This window comes from Anas platyrhynchos, chromosome W (assembly GCF_047663525.1).
Source record: "Anas platyrhynchos isolate ZD024472 breed Pekin duck chromosome W, IASCAAS_PekinDuck_T2T, whole genome shotgun sequence".
In the NCBI taxonomy this organism is placed as follows: Eukaryota; Metazoa; Chordata; class Aves; order Anseriformes; family Anatidae; genus Anas; species Anas platyrhynchos.
This window is the reverse complement of record NC_092620.1, coordinates 802737-819032: the sequence shown is the minus strand read 5'-3', so window position 1 is coordinate 819032 and position 16296 is coordinate 802737. Positions and strand designations below refer to the sequence as shown.

General features: G+C 37.7%; 1 protein-coding gene across 1 annotated transcript in view; it reads left to right on the top strand.

The window, feature by feature from the left end:
- The window catches only part of LOC101794763 (AN1-type zinc finger protein 3), a 132174-nt gene that overhangs the window by 84735 nt on the left and 31143 nt on the right, over positions 1-16296 (top strand). Inside the window, exons 4-5 of the mRNA XM_038176192.2 lie at positions 3895-4074; positions 15015-15080. Coding sequence (XP_038032120.1) covers positions 3895-4074; positions 15015-15080 — 246 coding nt within the window. The remainder of the gene's footprint in view (positions 1-3894; positions 4075-15014; positions 15081-16296) is intronic.

Genomic DNA, 16296 nt, shown 5'->3' with positions numbered 1-16296 from the left:
CTGCATAGCATTAGCATCTACCATTCTGTCACTGAGCAACTGTCAGGACTTTTGTTATTTAGACCATTTCCTTAAAAAATGTTTTACATTCATCTGAAAATGCCCTTTGTGGATGACACTGAGCTAGTCCAACCGAATTATTTGCATGTTATCTAGGGAAAAAAAAATACAGTGGCTGAGAATTTTTAACTTGCTGAATTTTAATAAACTCCATGGTATCTATTGTTGTTCTGCAACTCTGCACTCGTTTTTTTAATGGATTTTGTAGATAGCTCACAGTGTATAATATTGAGTGGAACCATTTGCTTGTTCAGCTCATTGGAAATGGAAGTGCTCCTATTTCTGATACACGTACATAATACGGCTTCACTTTTGTGCCCTGCCTTGGGTGCAGTCTCACATAAAACACTCCCTGTGGCCACCTTTGCAGGCAACGTGCACTTTTCATTTATTTTCTAGACAGGTTATTTGTAGCCCAGTGATTCCCAGGATGTCTCCGGCTGTGAGCTCCCCCTTGCCCACACTGTGGCCTCAGTATAGGTGTGAAGAGTTGGGGATCTCCTAAACTCGTAGTTCCAGGTCTCATTGCTGTAGTTGTCAGCTCATGTCTGGTGCAGAATCCCACATGCTTGAATCTTTCTTGATTGCAAGAACACTACTGATATTCAGGAGCCTGGCTTGCATGAAACTGTGGTAATAAGTGAGGCCCGAGTAGGGCATCTTCCCTACAAACTGCATCGACAAACTGCATCCCACCAGTTGTTGAGATTTTGTTGTTGAGGCAGATGAATTCCTGTCTGCCTCCTCCCCCCTCCTCCTTGGCTTTGAGCTCTTTCCTATCCAAGCTTGGCTTCTGGCTGAGTCTTCCACAGCAGAAGTTACAGCTTCATTTCTCTGGCAAATTACTTTTAAATCCTAAGTCAGCAATTAAGGACTGTTGGACTGCAGTGCTTCCCAGTCCCAGTGAGTCATGTTGGCAACCAGCATTTCATCATCTGCAAATATTTGTGGACCACTCTGCTTTTTTCTGTCATGACATAACGAGCAACCTTTATTGATGTATGTGTATTTGCATAATAAATAAATTCTGCCTTTTTTATTTCTTCTTTAAAAAAAAAAATGTGTTAGGAATGCCAGGAGATGATGCAGTCATCTTCAGCAATCTTTACGAGGAAGAGATGTCTCGTGTTGTGGGAATAACTGGATGTCAAGCACACCAAAATCCGCTTGGCTGGGAGGGGTGTTCTTGGAGGGTGTCCGAGGGCAGAGCTGTGTCAGACAAATCAGTGGTGTAGCGGGTAGGATCTGAGACCAACGCTATTGCTAATCAAGTATCAGGACTGTGGGTTTTGGAAAGCCCTCAAGAGAAGCTTAGCACTTGGAAAGACTTCAGCTCAAACGCTAATCTGGTTTGGAGCCAGGGTAGGCCTGAGGATGGGATCTATCCAACGTGTGGAGGTCGGACTGTGGGGGCAGTTCTGAGACTTGGCACTTGCTGACAAGAAGAAAAGGAAAACTTTGAAGCCAAATCAGCTGTATGTAGTTTCAATGTCCTGGAGGGATTTACCTCCTGAACCACACTCCATGGACGTAGGTCAATCTAACGCCAGCATTGGAGTTGGCAGTGGTGTTCAACTGGTGGATCCATAGTGCCTTGATGTAGGTGTGTTGGCTGGCTTTTGTTGCTGCCGTCTTCTGAGGTGGTTTTATTTCCTCATCTGGTTCAATGCTGTCCCCTCCACAGCTCGGTTCTCCACTTGGTTGGGCACTGCAGGAGGAGGGAGTTGGGAAGGGGAGAGAGGCAGCTGCCTCAGCCAGCCCAAGGCGTCCTAACCACTACTGATGGTGGCTTTGTTAATCTTGCCTGTTGAGGTAAAATAAATGTCTTGGCACCCTTGTGGCAGGACTCCTAGAAAACCTACCCTCTGATTTGACTAGCAGAGGGAGCTTTATTGTCTGATGCATTTGAAGTGTGTTTTAAACTATTGAAATTATTGTCAGAAAACTGGTGAAATGTATTAGTTTGCCAATCATGTTTGCAAATAGTTAAGGTCTGCTGCAAAACATGCATTGGCTTAAGTGTTGCAAAATAGTTGTCTTTTTTCTGGTTTTTATTTATTATCCCTCTCCCCCCCCCCCCCCAATCAACTGGGTTATATCTTGGTAGGTACAGAAAGGTAAGAGAGGATCCCCAAGGGGGATGAGATTGCTTAAATATTCCCAGATTCATTTCAGTCAGACCATGGAAAAAGAACTTAAGGCAGTGTAGGCACAAAAGGAAGAAGATACCACAGGTAGACTGAAGCATACAGAGGTAAGAGATGGGCAAGTCAGGTGAAAATAGAAGTTAATGTGGCCTGAATGGGAACCTGGGAAAGAGCTTTGTCCTCTGGTTGGTATACATATACTTTTTTTTTTTCCTAAACTTGCTGCTACAATAGTTTAAGATTTCATTGTGTGCTCATAGGACTCCGTTCTTTTTTTTTTTCATTGTCATAATGTTGTGATAACAGTGTATTTTATTACTCAACTGGAGTGTGAAGCATTATTATTTCATTTTTGGTTCTAGTTTGAAGTTAAGTATGTAGGAGAGAATTGCTTTGCATAAATAACTTTGTGTTTAATATTAAAAGCAAATATGACAAAGTGGAAGGTTAAAAATTACAACGTTTCCTACACGCTAAGAAATTTTACTTTTCTGTTGTTTTAATGGAAACTGTAAACATAAAGGATTTTCTCTTTCAGACAGCTTACTGCACAATTTAACAAAAAGCCAACATCACAATGCCTTAACTTCTCAATTTTTTTGTGGACTATGTAGAATAATGTTTTTCTAAGTGTTTTTAAATTATTGAAAGCCACAGTTTGAAAGGAAAAAAAGTAGATATGCTATTCATTATGATGATGCATGGTCTTTGAGTGAACATCTAAGAGTATGGTTTAGGTGTTTTCAGAAATGTCAAATGGCAGGCTGGTTAAATATTAAAGGGAATATTGTAAAGAGAAACCATTTTCCTTTCAGAGGACTGCCTTCATTGGTACCTAAGCTTCTAAAGCGTCCCTGGGTGGTCACTGCTAGCTCAGGGATGGGCATAATGGGATAGGCACAGTGTAAAATACAGCTCTAAGGTGCCCCTTGCAGACTTCATACCTGCCTTCTTAAGCAAGGCTGGAGCATGTGGTGTCTGCAGCCATGCTGTGGTGAGCTGATCCTGGCTGGCAGTGAAGACCCACACAGTCAATTGCACGCTCCCAGGGGACAGGGCAGAGACAGGAAAAAGCAACAGCAAGAAAACTTGCGGGCCAAGATAAAGATAGTTTGGTAAGTGAAGAAAAGATTAAGAAAATAACATAACCACTAAACAAGTGATGCAAAACCCAGCTCCCACATGCTAACCTGGAACCACAGTTGTCTACACGAGCTTTTCCAGAGCTGCTACACTGGCGGGGTTTTAGGTAATGGCAGTGAGAAGTAGAGAAGTATTGTTTTTAGAGAATTCTAACGTTTCCTTGTACTGCATACATTAGTTCTTCCTCAGTCAGATGTTTGCTCCTTTATGCTGTTATAAGTGCTTTGTGCAAGCAGTTATTAACATGATACCACCGTGTGGTATATTCTGATACATGCAGTATTAAGCATTGGATGCTCTTGAACAGATGTAAAAACAAGAACTTTGTATAGTTCTGAAATTGGTGGTGGTTCTTTAGCATTAAATAAATCTTAAGATACTTTGAAATAATGAAAAGCTACTCTAACTTTGTGTTATGATATTTAAAAACTGTCAGGATGATGATGCCTCTGACAGTCTTTGGGGGTTGTTTTCATTATGATACTTTTTGTACAAAATTGAATAGGTTGAGCAATTGAGATGACATGGATCTTGGTTTTGATAGATTTCCAGAAGAAGCAGCCAGATGATGACTCTACTCCCAGCACAAGCAACAGCCAGACAGATTTGTTCTCTGGAGAAACGAACAGTGACAACAGCAATACCTCTCTAACCACGCAGGCCGCTAACTCCAACCAGCAACTTTTGACAGAACTGAATGTAACTTCACCGAGCAAAGAGGAATGTAAGTGCACAAGTCCTCAGTGAGAGCAAGGGAGGCATAAATGTTTTGCTTTGTTCTCCATTTTAGGTTTCACAGACTTCTTTCTGAAAGTAAAGAAGGACCCTTTGAGACCCTTTGCTTCTTTGAGAGCAAAGGGAGAGGTTAGAAGTGATTCACGAAATGCAAAACTGTTGGTTTTAATAGAAGAGCAAATTAAAAGGGGTCACAGGAGTTTCTAACTTCTACAGCTGTCTGAACTGCAGCATGCAATTTAATTATGGTTTTGAGGTACTCTTATTTTGAGAAATTCTTTCTCACATTGGTAGTAAATTAATATACATGTTCTAGGATAAACAGCAGTATCTTGTAAATTTTGGCTTTAAAACATTTTTAGTGGTTTTTGATCCTTGCAATTGCAAATAGCACTGACTGTAATGCATGTTTGTCTAGATTCCTGCTAGGTCACTTAGATAACTAAGCTTCATGTGGTAATCTGTCTCTTATTTTATGGTCTTTATTGTGCTGTTTCAGGCTAAATTAGCCTTAAGCTAAACTAAGATGTTAAAAATTAACCAACACACAGTGTGATAAAATCATCCTTATACTAAACTTATGAGTTCAACCTGTATATAATATATTGAGTTTTAAAATCTGCATTCTAACAACTTAAGCTTAAATGTATCATTTGTAGTTTAATCTTGCTCAAACTGTAGCTTCATTTTAAAATGATTTTTTATGGAGGGAGGGAATCCTTCTTGAGCTGAGTTTGCTTGTACATTGTGGCCAGTAGATAGATGTGTGCATTGCAAGAAAAACATACTCATTTAGTATGCTAGACTAAACTAGAGCTGCTGTTATTTCTCTGCTGGAAATAAGAACGCTGACAAAGCAGTAGGACTGAGAGATCTTTGATATGGCACATTTGCTTTCAGTTGTCTTCACTGTTTGTATAGGATGGTTTTAACCGAATTCCCCAAATATTTATTCTGTTTACAGGTAGGTAGACTTCACATTTATGTTGTTTTTACTTGTGCAGCATGGCTGTGGACAAAGCAGGAAGTGTTATTTTGGGATTGTAGTTGTCTATTAGACTTAAAATAAAATGTTTAATTTAAAATTATGGTTTTCAACCTGTATATGGGAATATTTTCAGAAATAGAGCCCAAAGTAATAGGCACTTTGTGTTGTTTAAGCTGACCTTTCTGATATAAGTTATTTGTAATACGAGTAATTTGCCATGTAACTCTTGTCTCTCCTTCACATGTACAGTTGCTGCTGACCACCCATCTCTTCCTTCTGTCCAGCGCTTCTTCAGGGGAAACTTGCAGTATGCTGTAAAAACAAAGCCTTATTTTGTCCTTTCAGTAAAATGTTGTGCTTCAGCAACACATTTGAATTTTCACAGGGCAGTGGGGCTCAGCACCTTTGCTGGCTTATGAGCCAAGATCTACTATTTGGCAGCAGAGGTTGCTTCTCCAGTGCTTACTGGGTCAGGTTTTATGAAAATGTGTTGAGTGATGAATTAGATTGTGTTCAGGTGATTCTGTTGTGGCTGAGAAGGACTTGGGGGTAAGTGGGAAGGTGATTACAGGGATGGGAAAGAGGGAGGGAAATAAAATAATGTCCTTCATCCTGGATTGCGCTGTGCTTGTGAACATACACTCAAGGTGATGGATATTAGGCAGCACAGCCTGCAGAGCATTTGAAAATATTACCTATAAAAAAATTCTTTATGACTTCCTGCTGGGGTGATTTTAAGTGAAATACAGTGGAGAGATTTATGTACAGCTTGAGCTCTCTCTGTCTTCTCTCACATCCTCACTACCTCTTTAATGAAGCTTAATATCATTTATCAGAAATAATTATACACTGATGGAGCTCTTCTGATGGATAATGGCCTCAGGGTGGAAGATTCTTTCCTGTAATGAAGAATGCCCAAACTTTAAATGTCTTTTTGATTTTAATTTAAGGGTGTATTTTTTCTGTGCAATATTTATTTATTTTGCAACAAGTTCTATAAAGCATGCACTGCTCTCATTACAGCCGTGTTCTTCAGAGATTGATACTTTGCAGTGCTGTGTGGTTATGTACAGCTACGTGCTGTTCTGCATAGAATTGCACTAATTCACCAGAAATCAATGTACGGGATCATTAAGGTAATTCCTATCAAAGAATGGAAAGATTGGAGTGCTCAGGAAGGATTCTGTGGTGCACTCAATTTCTCTTTCTTCCCTTTCAAGCTTTTAAGAGTCTCACATCAAGGCATTTCCATTGCAGTTGAGTCCATAGGGTAAACAGATTGAACAGATAAGACAAAGTGAAGGTGGTTTTTTTTTTTTTTGATTGTTTTGTTTCAAGTAGCCATTTCCTTTTTAAACACTCAATGGGTGATGAAGGAGAAAAGCTCCTTGGACTGGATTTTACAGGAGTTCAGTCTGACAATGTGCAAGTATGATCTCTGCCGTTTTGTGTTTTGATGTTCCGTGAGGGTTGCGCTAAATTCCTGGTAGTGACCTTCCTCCTCCTGCCACTATCGCTTCTGAACAATCACCTACCCAAATGGCTGCTTTCCTGATTAATCTTTCTCTTGTAGATGGAAGGTAGTTCTCAGCATTACAATTGCAGTCAACAAAAACGTGTTAAAAGTTCACACCTGGTGACAGTGGCACAAGCTTCAGGACTTTTTTTTTGTTTTGTTTTTTTCCCCTCTCCTCTCAAGTTTTGGTTTTGTCATTGATTTCAAAAAATACCGTTACAGTTTAGGGAAGGAAACCATACTAAGATCGTTCTGTTTGTTTTATTTTCCCTATACACTACTCTAGTTGCCTTTTTCCATCTCAAATCATCTTGCCTATCGTATTGTCAGTTGCAATAAGTTTTCTGAAATAAGCTTTTGCAGATAAGGAACATATTGGTATTGCTTTAGTAAGTCTAGATCTGAATGGATTTTAATGATCTGTTTCCTAACAGATAGGAACAAAAATTAGACTGATTTAACTGTGCTTCTTTATATGCAGATACATTTCTCTGTGCTCAAGTTCTGTCTAATTTTTATCTATTCTTATTTTTCTCTTTGGCCTCCTTTCTTCATTTAGGAAGTTCAGGCAGAAGTTACTTCAGTGTTAGTCACCATATCATCTGTTTGCACTGGCAGTGATTTCCTTTTTTTTTTTTTTTTTTTCTGGGAGGGAGACTTGTTTGTGTTCAATAGGGAGGAAAAGGGGGATTTGTCAATGACCTTGTGTTTCTTTCTCTGCCCCCCGCCTCCATCCACTAGCACTCTTTAAAAGAAAAAAAAAATAAATCAGCTTGTTAAGGAAGGTTCTATGTATTTTGGTAAAGAAAAGGTCACACTGAATATGGAATAATTTTTGCTTGGTTTCAGGCCTTCATTGCTTTCTTTGGGGATGTCACATTATATTTCTGTCACTGTGTGAGTAGACCCAAAGTTGATGCTGTGCTGGTTTAAAACTAACTGTGTTGTTATGTGACAGGAGAAATGTCAGTTTGAACAACTCCAGCTCTGGCAGCTGGATCAGATTTTAAATTTCAGTAGTTCTTTGCTTCAGCTGACATGATTTTATTTTAATTATCTGCTTAACTCTCCCTGGCCTCCTTGAATTAGCAAGAACCACAAATGAAAAAGGACAAAAAGAATAACTGATGTTTCTAGAACAGTTAAATGCTCTATATTTCTACATTGAAGACTTCATAAGAAGATACACAAAGATGTGAGGTATTGCTGTAACTGTCAAAAAAAATACATTGGAGATTTCAGCCCAGAAAGAAGGTGGTAATTACTGTCCACACCTTACCTCTGTGTGCTGAATTTTAGAAGCCTAAATGTGATTTTCAGGACTGAATGTCTGTAAATTTTCTCTAGTTATTATATAGCCTCCAAGATTTAAACTGTTGCATGTCAAGCAAAGCATTTACAACACCATTAATTTATCTCAAATGTTTAAATGCACAATTTGCAAGTCGAATTGAAAGAATGCTTTGAAACATTATTGATCTTATTAAGCATTTCTGTGTGCTGCAAACACTGAGTTACACTCAATTATGAAGTTATTTTGCCAGATTTACTTTGTGTACGTAAAGGGTACTACATTTGAGATGTAGATGCACCAGGCTTCCATAAAAGATCTTTGGCTGAAAGGTGAGAGATTGTTTTTTCTACTGTACCTATTGGATGTTTATCCTCTGAATTTCATGGCTTGTTGAAGCATGACTGTGTAAAAAGCAATACAGGCTACAGTACTAGAAAAGTAATGATATTTTTGTCTTATGAGTAATAATAATAATATAAAAAATCCTGTGTCAGTTTTTTCAACATAACCTCATGAAAATCGGATAAACAAGCACATCCTTTTTTTCCCCTCTGTTGAATAGCCTGTTCTCTGACACCATGCAAAAGGTTTCTACCAACTTAAAACTACTGTACAGCTTTTGTATTTTTGTTTGTGCTTGTCAGGGGAGTCAACGATGTCAACTTTCACATGTACGTTCTCAAAATACGAAGTATTATACGAAATAGTTTGAGTTCTTATTGTGATATGCTTAATTGTCTTTTGTGCCTTTTAGATGAGAACAGTGATTTTTTGAAATGACAATTGCTCGTAGATTCCATGCATTGTATGCATTTAAAATAGCCTGGCTTTGAGAATTCACTTGTTCATTGCGATACATTTCATTTCTGTATATTTTTTTTTGCCTTTTTTTTTAATTCTGGCTGCAGGGAAATTCTTCTGGCTCATATTTGAAAGTTATGTGTGTGCCCGCTTTTATAATGCATTGAATGTATAAACAAACCAAGCTAGCAGTCTCTCTTTTTCTCTTGGTTGTTATAGATGGTTGTTGAAATTAATTTGTTTTGCTGCTAACCTGATTTATTCAGATACCAATTTGTAGGGATTTTTTTTCTGATACAAAAGAATGCAGTAACTGCTGACATTATGCTGGGCTACAAAACTAACATGCCTGACCCACATTATTTAATGCTGCAATTAAACTTGTAACCTCACATAACGAACAAAGCTACTGCTAGATGATGGTGATGATGAGTAATTCTGATTTTCCTTATTAACTCACAAGATCGTCACGTGTTCCTTGTTCTTGTACTCAATTTTGTGTCTTTTATCAGAGCAAAAGAAAACTCACATCTCTAGTATAGAATGTGTGTCTGGCTGTTGTTTGATACCACAGTCATTTTGCATCTGTATACAACAAGAACTAGCTGTTTTCTCGTTTTTTTTTGTTTGTTTTGTTTTTTTTAAATTTATTCTAAAATCACAATGGTAGATGTTCTTCATCTTAAGAGTTTTTAAACATACTGTGTATGAAGAGCCTTTTGGTGCTGTTTAATGTTAATTTAACAGAACTTCAATTTTTCATTTGATTTATCATCAAACCTGGATTTTTTTTTTGAGTATTTATCACAAAGTACACTATTTTAAAAGTATTTATTCAAACCAACTTTCTACAAGAATGCTTTGAAATATAGAACCATTCTGAGCTTGATGCTATTGGAGTTTTGCTTTGAGAAATGCAGCTGGTATTAGGTACCCATGCAGAACATACAGGCAGCTAGAAATCTGAAAGAAAAAAAAACTGGTAGAAGTGTTGCTGTTATCATTAATTCATGATTGAGGATCTTTGTCTAAGTTTTAATCTAATCTTTACAGTCCCAGTTTCATCTAAAGAACATTTCTGGTTGCTCTTATGGCTTAAGCATATAAACTGGAGAGGTCTGGCATGTAGATTTATGAAATGAACACTTCTTTCCACGTCTGTGGCATGATAATTTTGAAACATAATGAAGACCAGCAGAGTAGTACCACTGTTAATTGTTCAGTCTGATTTATAGTCACTTCACACTGCAGAGCAGACAGTGTATCCTAGGGTCCCATTTATTAAAGTGAAAGGACCTCATGGAATGTGAAACAGAAACACAGTCATATAATAAAAATGTGGGCTAGAGCAGCACAGCTATCAAGGTTATATAAAAATTATTTCTAATAATATAACTTAACTGCCAGTTTCAAAAGCCCGTTTTTGCACTTCAAATTACAGCTATAAAGTGGGAAAGTATCATGGCTACTTTACAAACGGGGAAACTGAGGAAAAGCAGGTAATGGAGTCAGACAATGTTAGGGAATAAAGTGGAATCTGAATCCTGCCAGTTTACTTCATTACAGTTGTTAAATGTAACTGGACTGCTTTGCTACTACTGGTTTTGTTTCTTTCTCAAAAAGCCATTTGTTTATAAAAATCCATAAAAGTAAATAATGGCAGATTTGTACAACTAGATTTTTAGAAGCTTATATTTGTATGTGATTAGATATCTAATCTTCTTATCTGTTTAGTAATGATGTGACATAAATTACCATGCAGTTTACATGTCCTACAGCAGATAAGTAGTTAAATGTTGTAAAATTCTCTTGCTTTTATTTCCTTAAAGGCTATTCTGTCTGTGCAGACTGAATTTTGAGATTTACATTCCCGTTTATGTATTTGTGTTTGTAATCAATGTCTGTTTTCAAACTCAATTGTGTAGATTAATTAGATTATGTCTCTACCGATTCAGCAAATGCAAATGCACAGCTAATTTACTGGTTTGGACGGGTTTCCAAAGTTGTGTTCTTTCCCATGATGTGTATAGCCATAACATTTCTCTCTGTCATGGCTACAACGCTGCTGTCCAAGGATATTCAGCCCTTATATGATTACCCTTTTCCTGCCTGTTACATACACAGAGCTGGTCTACTATTTCTGAGGAGGAAGAACCATCACAGTACTGAAGGCTCAAAGCAGCATTCAAGTGTATTTTTGCCACTGCGAACAAATCTTACTAAGCTTCAGGCTCTGTAACTTATTTTTCACTTTCATTCATTATCTGGTTTACAGATTTTGTGTTATCTATAATTGTTTCAATGTGTTATTGTACTCTTAGGCTTTGTACTCTTGTATAAGCACGGCTTCACTCCATTCTGCATCTCTTCCTCTGGTTAATAGGTGCTGTTCCGAGTGCTGTACTTTGCAGTGCTATTCTAATACACCTGGCTCAAATATTCTGGGTTCAAAGAGAGGTTACCCTAGGACTTTGCTCTTTCCTGCACAGGAAAGTCTGACTCAATGAAGTCACTCTGCTTTACAGAAACTCCAGAAATGGGGAAATAACAAGTTACCGTGACTCAGGCCATGTCCTGCAAGATTGGTGCTACTTGGCAGTCATTAGTCTTTCAGGAGGAGAGATGGTCAATACAGAAAGGCATTCAGAAAGTCAATTTAAACATAAATAAAAAATTATACTAGTTAATAGTATTAACACATATATAGAAATACAAGTAATAAAGAATAAAATTTTACTACTTAAGAGATGTTCCAGAGAAAATGGCTTTGAAACATTTACTTATTTATTGAGCTGCACAGTTCTTAGTAATTTGATAACCTGTTTTTCCCAACTGATGTATAAAGTTTGTCATAAGAATCTAGTGGTATCAGAAATCAAAAACATAGCAGCTACATTAACAAGACCTTTTATATGTATTACAGTGTTCAAAGTAAAGGATCTTGTATTGTCTGTTCCTAACTCTGCTTTTCAACTTGCAGACTTGGTGATGCTTACAATTATTTCTTTAGTATTTTTGCATTTTTAATGTTCTGTTCTTGGAATTAGATTATGGCTGGGCAGCAGCTGCTTTTGTTTGGAAAGGGAGTTGCAAATGTCAGAAGGCACACACTGGAAAAAAAATAGGAACAGAAGCTATTGTTTAATCTGTTAGTTGGATATAGAATAGCAAGATATCTTTATTCTTCCATTTTAATCTCTTGCTTGTACTGAGAAAAAACAGTAGCCTGTACAGCCCTGTGGGTTATGTTAGAAGCTAGACGTGTGGCCTTTTGCTGTGCACTGAAGTGTTTTGTGTATCACAGTCAAATTCCCTGGAAACAATTATTTTCGGGAACAATGGTATAGATATATCCTGAAACATGCTAAGTAATAAGCCTACCTTTATGTATAGCAAAGAAGGACTGGTGCTCTACTGTATCTGACTTTGCTTTGCTCTCATGCAGAATTTTTATCAAAACTATGGAAAATGTGCTGCTGTTTCCAATAATATGTCTGTATTGGATGTTATGTATACCAAAAAATTCAATATAATGACTTCCATGAAGAATTACACAGTCAGGCCCATGCTACATAGTATTGAATTATGCATGACATTTTTAATGATGGAACAAAAACAATAGCAGAAGGGAGGACAGGAAGCCTTCACTGGTTATTAGGCAGTGTGCGTGCCTACTGTCATTAGGCATGTATGTGCATGCAAATCCCCAAATATTCTTTGTTGAAACCTTAATGTTGTGCTATACAAATCAAAGCTCTATGAAGGTAATACCTAATGAGAGAAGATTAAATAAAACAAAAACTCTAACGCAGAAAAGTGCAGAATAGATACAAACTCATTGTACTTTAGGGACTGAAAAGTACAAAGATCTTATATTTAGTCAGATGCTGAAAATATAAACTAATGGAAATAATTATTGTACAGTAATTGCAAAGATTAGTCTTAACAGAGGGTCGAAGGTGATGGTGCCTGCCAATGCCTATTCAGTGAAACTGGAGGAATGTAACTAAGTAATTAAAGAAGAGCTGTTGCATCTTAAGAGGTAGCTGTGGTCAAAGCTCAGTTCATTGAAATCCCATATCCTGTTGTATATTTTGTGTGTATGCAACCACTGTATACTTGATCTTTAGAACTTGAGACTGACTTAACAAATGGGCAGTGCATTTTTCAGCATAAATATCCAAAAGGTTCCAATAGATAATATGGTAAATAATTTTTTCCAATAGAAAATTTGGCACTGTTGCACTCACTATTGATACAGGAAGCAGAACCACATCTTTGCTTCCCAGATGCACATAATCCTAGAGTAGGCCTTTTTTTGAGCCTTCTGCAGTAGTATTGCTAGCATAGATCGATCTGATATTTCCATTTTTTTTACATTCTAGAAGAATTCTGGAAGAAGATATGTTACAAACACTGGTTTGAGCTTATTTGACCGCTTCTAATGGTTACAAAGCTTGGCAATGCTGTCAGGCCTGGAATGGGTACCAGCATGGTGATACCAGGGTGCTTGCTCCATCTGTCCTGGATGTTTTCCTGTTGGCCGGGGAAGGCATTTAAGCCCATGCCTCCCAGTCCTCTGGACAGCAACAGCAGTTTGGCTCTTCTTGTGTGCTAAGACAACAGGTTTGGTTTATTATATCATTTCTCACAAAACCGTCTTTCAAAACCTGAAAAATCCAGCCATCTCCATAACGCTGGCTGTAACTTCTCTCAGCTGCTTATGTAGGTGTCTGTCACATGCAGCATATTTCTTTTGTCACCTTCGGTAGTTCTTTGTGTCCTGTTTGGTTAGCAGAACCCCAGGCTAGGCCCTAATCCATGGCCTAGTGTCTGCCTGCAGGCTGAACCCTCACCAGGTTGCCTTTGTAACCATCACTTTAAAGATTACCTCTTGTGTGATTACAAGATGCTGTATGTTGCCAGAGGGATTCTTTTTTTTTGTTTTGGAAGAACAAAAAAACTCAGGAAGCTTATCAGTCTTTCTCTGAAAAACTGCAATTGTAAAACTAGTGAGATCTTTGCTCCCAAATGCATTTAACTTAAATCAAATGCATCAAATTAATTTCCTCACCTCTTTCCCTCCCTATTGGTTAAGTTTCTTTTCTTTTTTATAGTGTTATGATGCTACAAGTATTATAGTGCAGATAAAGTTACCTAAGAGCTGGTACTGAGAGAAATAGAAATAAAAGAAAAAAATGAAGGGGAGGGAGGAGAGAGGGAGGGAGGGACAGGACATCTCTGAGAGAGTCAAAAATAAATGGTTTACTACCAGGTCAAATTTCAAAAATATTTAAAAAGACAAAAAGATTGCCAAAGCCCAGCCTTCTTTCTGGATGCTCATAAACTGGAGGGGGGCGAAAAGAGGAAAAAGTGTTTCTTAGTGGGTAAAGACTTATGTTAAAGCTTACCCTGTCACAATACTCAGCTCTTGTATTGTCAGCATGGTACTACTATATTACCAGCAGTCCAGTGCAAACTTGATTATTGGTATTTTGCTAGCCAAACCTCTACTAGATCTAACTTAATTTCAGGCTCTCTAGCATCATCCAATTTATAATATCCAATTATCAAAGCTATGATGTATCATTACCACTGGCAATGCTACTCTCAGGTTGTCTTGGCTTCACTGTGTAGGTTTTATTTTTATTTATTTATTACTGCTGCAAGTTGCTGAATACACTGAATTGGTTGCTATTTTAACAAGATCTCTGGAGAACTCTCCAATGATGATGCATGTTGAGAAGAAAGCCAGAAAGCAATTTACTACCAAGTAGATACCAGATGAGTGGGCAAGAGTCCAGAGTTCAACAAAAAACTTCAGCATGGAAAGAGGTCATTAGCATATGCTTGTGCCACACTTTGAAAACATAATGAGAACAAGATAAGAGGCAAAGTCATTATCTGACTGGAGACAGTGACAGAATTTCTGTTGACATAAGGGAAGTGATCAGTTCCTCCAGTGTGTTAGTTGTGGGTTGGTTAGATAAGTTTTTAGCTTTGTTCCAACATAAACAGCACCTTTTGTCAATGCTGGAAAAATTGCAATTACGATGTATATTTTCCTAAATCCGTCTCTTAAAAAAGTTGTGAAGTAATAACATAAATTGTCTCTTCTCCCCTACTTCTCATCTGTGTTTTTTTTTCAGCTAAAGATGTATTCAGACTTTGGTGGGAAGGAGATACTGACAGTAGTAAAATACTTCTTTATGTGCATTCCAAAGACAAGTCCTCCTAAGTTTTTTTACGTTCCTAAGTATAATTCTGATGTGGTTTTAAGTGTTAAATATAGGTGGTATTTAAGAGACTTACAATCCTCTCTGTTTTCAGGTGGGCCATGCACAGGTACAGCTCATGCCTCATTAACCACACCAACCAAAAGATCTTGCGACTCAGGTACGTGTTTTGTGGGGGTTGACAAGTTGGGTTTCGCGTAGCGTGTGGCTGTACATATATAGTTTAATGATCAAGGGTAGCAACTGTACCTGGAGAATGTCAAATAAAAATAAACGTTTTCGATTTGCTGTCAGAAAAATGTGTATAAACATAAAAGGATGTGTATGGCAGATGGCCCATGAGAGAGTCTGGTCAAAAGTAATTCCCTAAGTGCACTATGTTTCCAGTTAAACTTTGTAAACCTAAGAAACACATAAGTGATTAGTTTGATTTAAGTGTAATGATTTTTGTAATATTCTGGAAATCCTTGCATTAAATGTGAAGTATCAAAGGAGAAAACTTCTTTGAGTTTTCTAATTGAAGATGCAGTAGAGACAGGTGATGTTTACTTTAAGCAATACTAAATTTTACCTGCTTTGGGTCTTTTTGGTGATTTTTATTTCTACATGGAGGCTATAGACTAGATGATCTCTCTCAGAGCTAGTGATATGTTAGATCATTGCAAGGCTGAAGGTGCTGCTTCTGCAGCAGATTTGTCATAAAGAATCATACCAGCACTTTCAGGCAGGCAACCAAACTATCTGTGTTGGCTCAGACATTTTTCAGGGTTTGGTTTTGCAGTGGGTTAAGGAGAACTCCTACGATCCTTTCCACAAACACTGTTTTGGAAAGCCATAATCTCCTGTGGAGAGGCACTGACAGGCATCTAGGTAGTGTTAATGTTCTAGCAGTCTGTGTTTCCAAAATGGTTTTTGCCTATATTTGCATTAAAATACTAATTTAGCTGGATTAAATGCAGAAAGGAAATGTCTTCCCATTTGATTAAGGACTCTTGCTCTTTCAGGAGTTTAAGGTAAATTTCCTCTAAGGTCATTCTATCAAAAATTGTTTCAAGCTACTATACATTTGGCTGAACTGTGATTATTCTGTGTGTGCATGGTATTAGCTTGCTTGGTCTGCAGTGAAGGAAGTTTAAGAGAAGCTACAGTAACGTGTTTGCTGAAGGTACAGAGCTCTCAAATAATGCAGGATAATCTGTGACAATGTTGTAAATACTGTTTGTCAAAGAACTTTGTACGTTTGGCCCTGGAAGGTGCGTGATTCAGCTTCTCCAGAATATGAAGACTGTGGATTCTTTTTCATGTAGATACGGAAGCATGCCTAAACAACAAGGGGTGTTTGCCACTGTTTCCCTTGCAAATGAATCTGCATCACG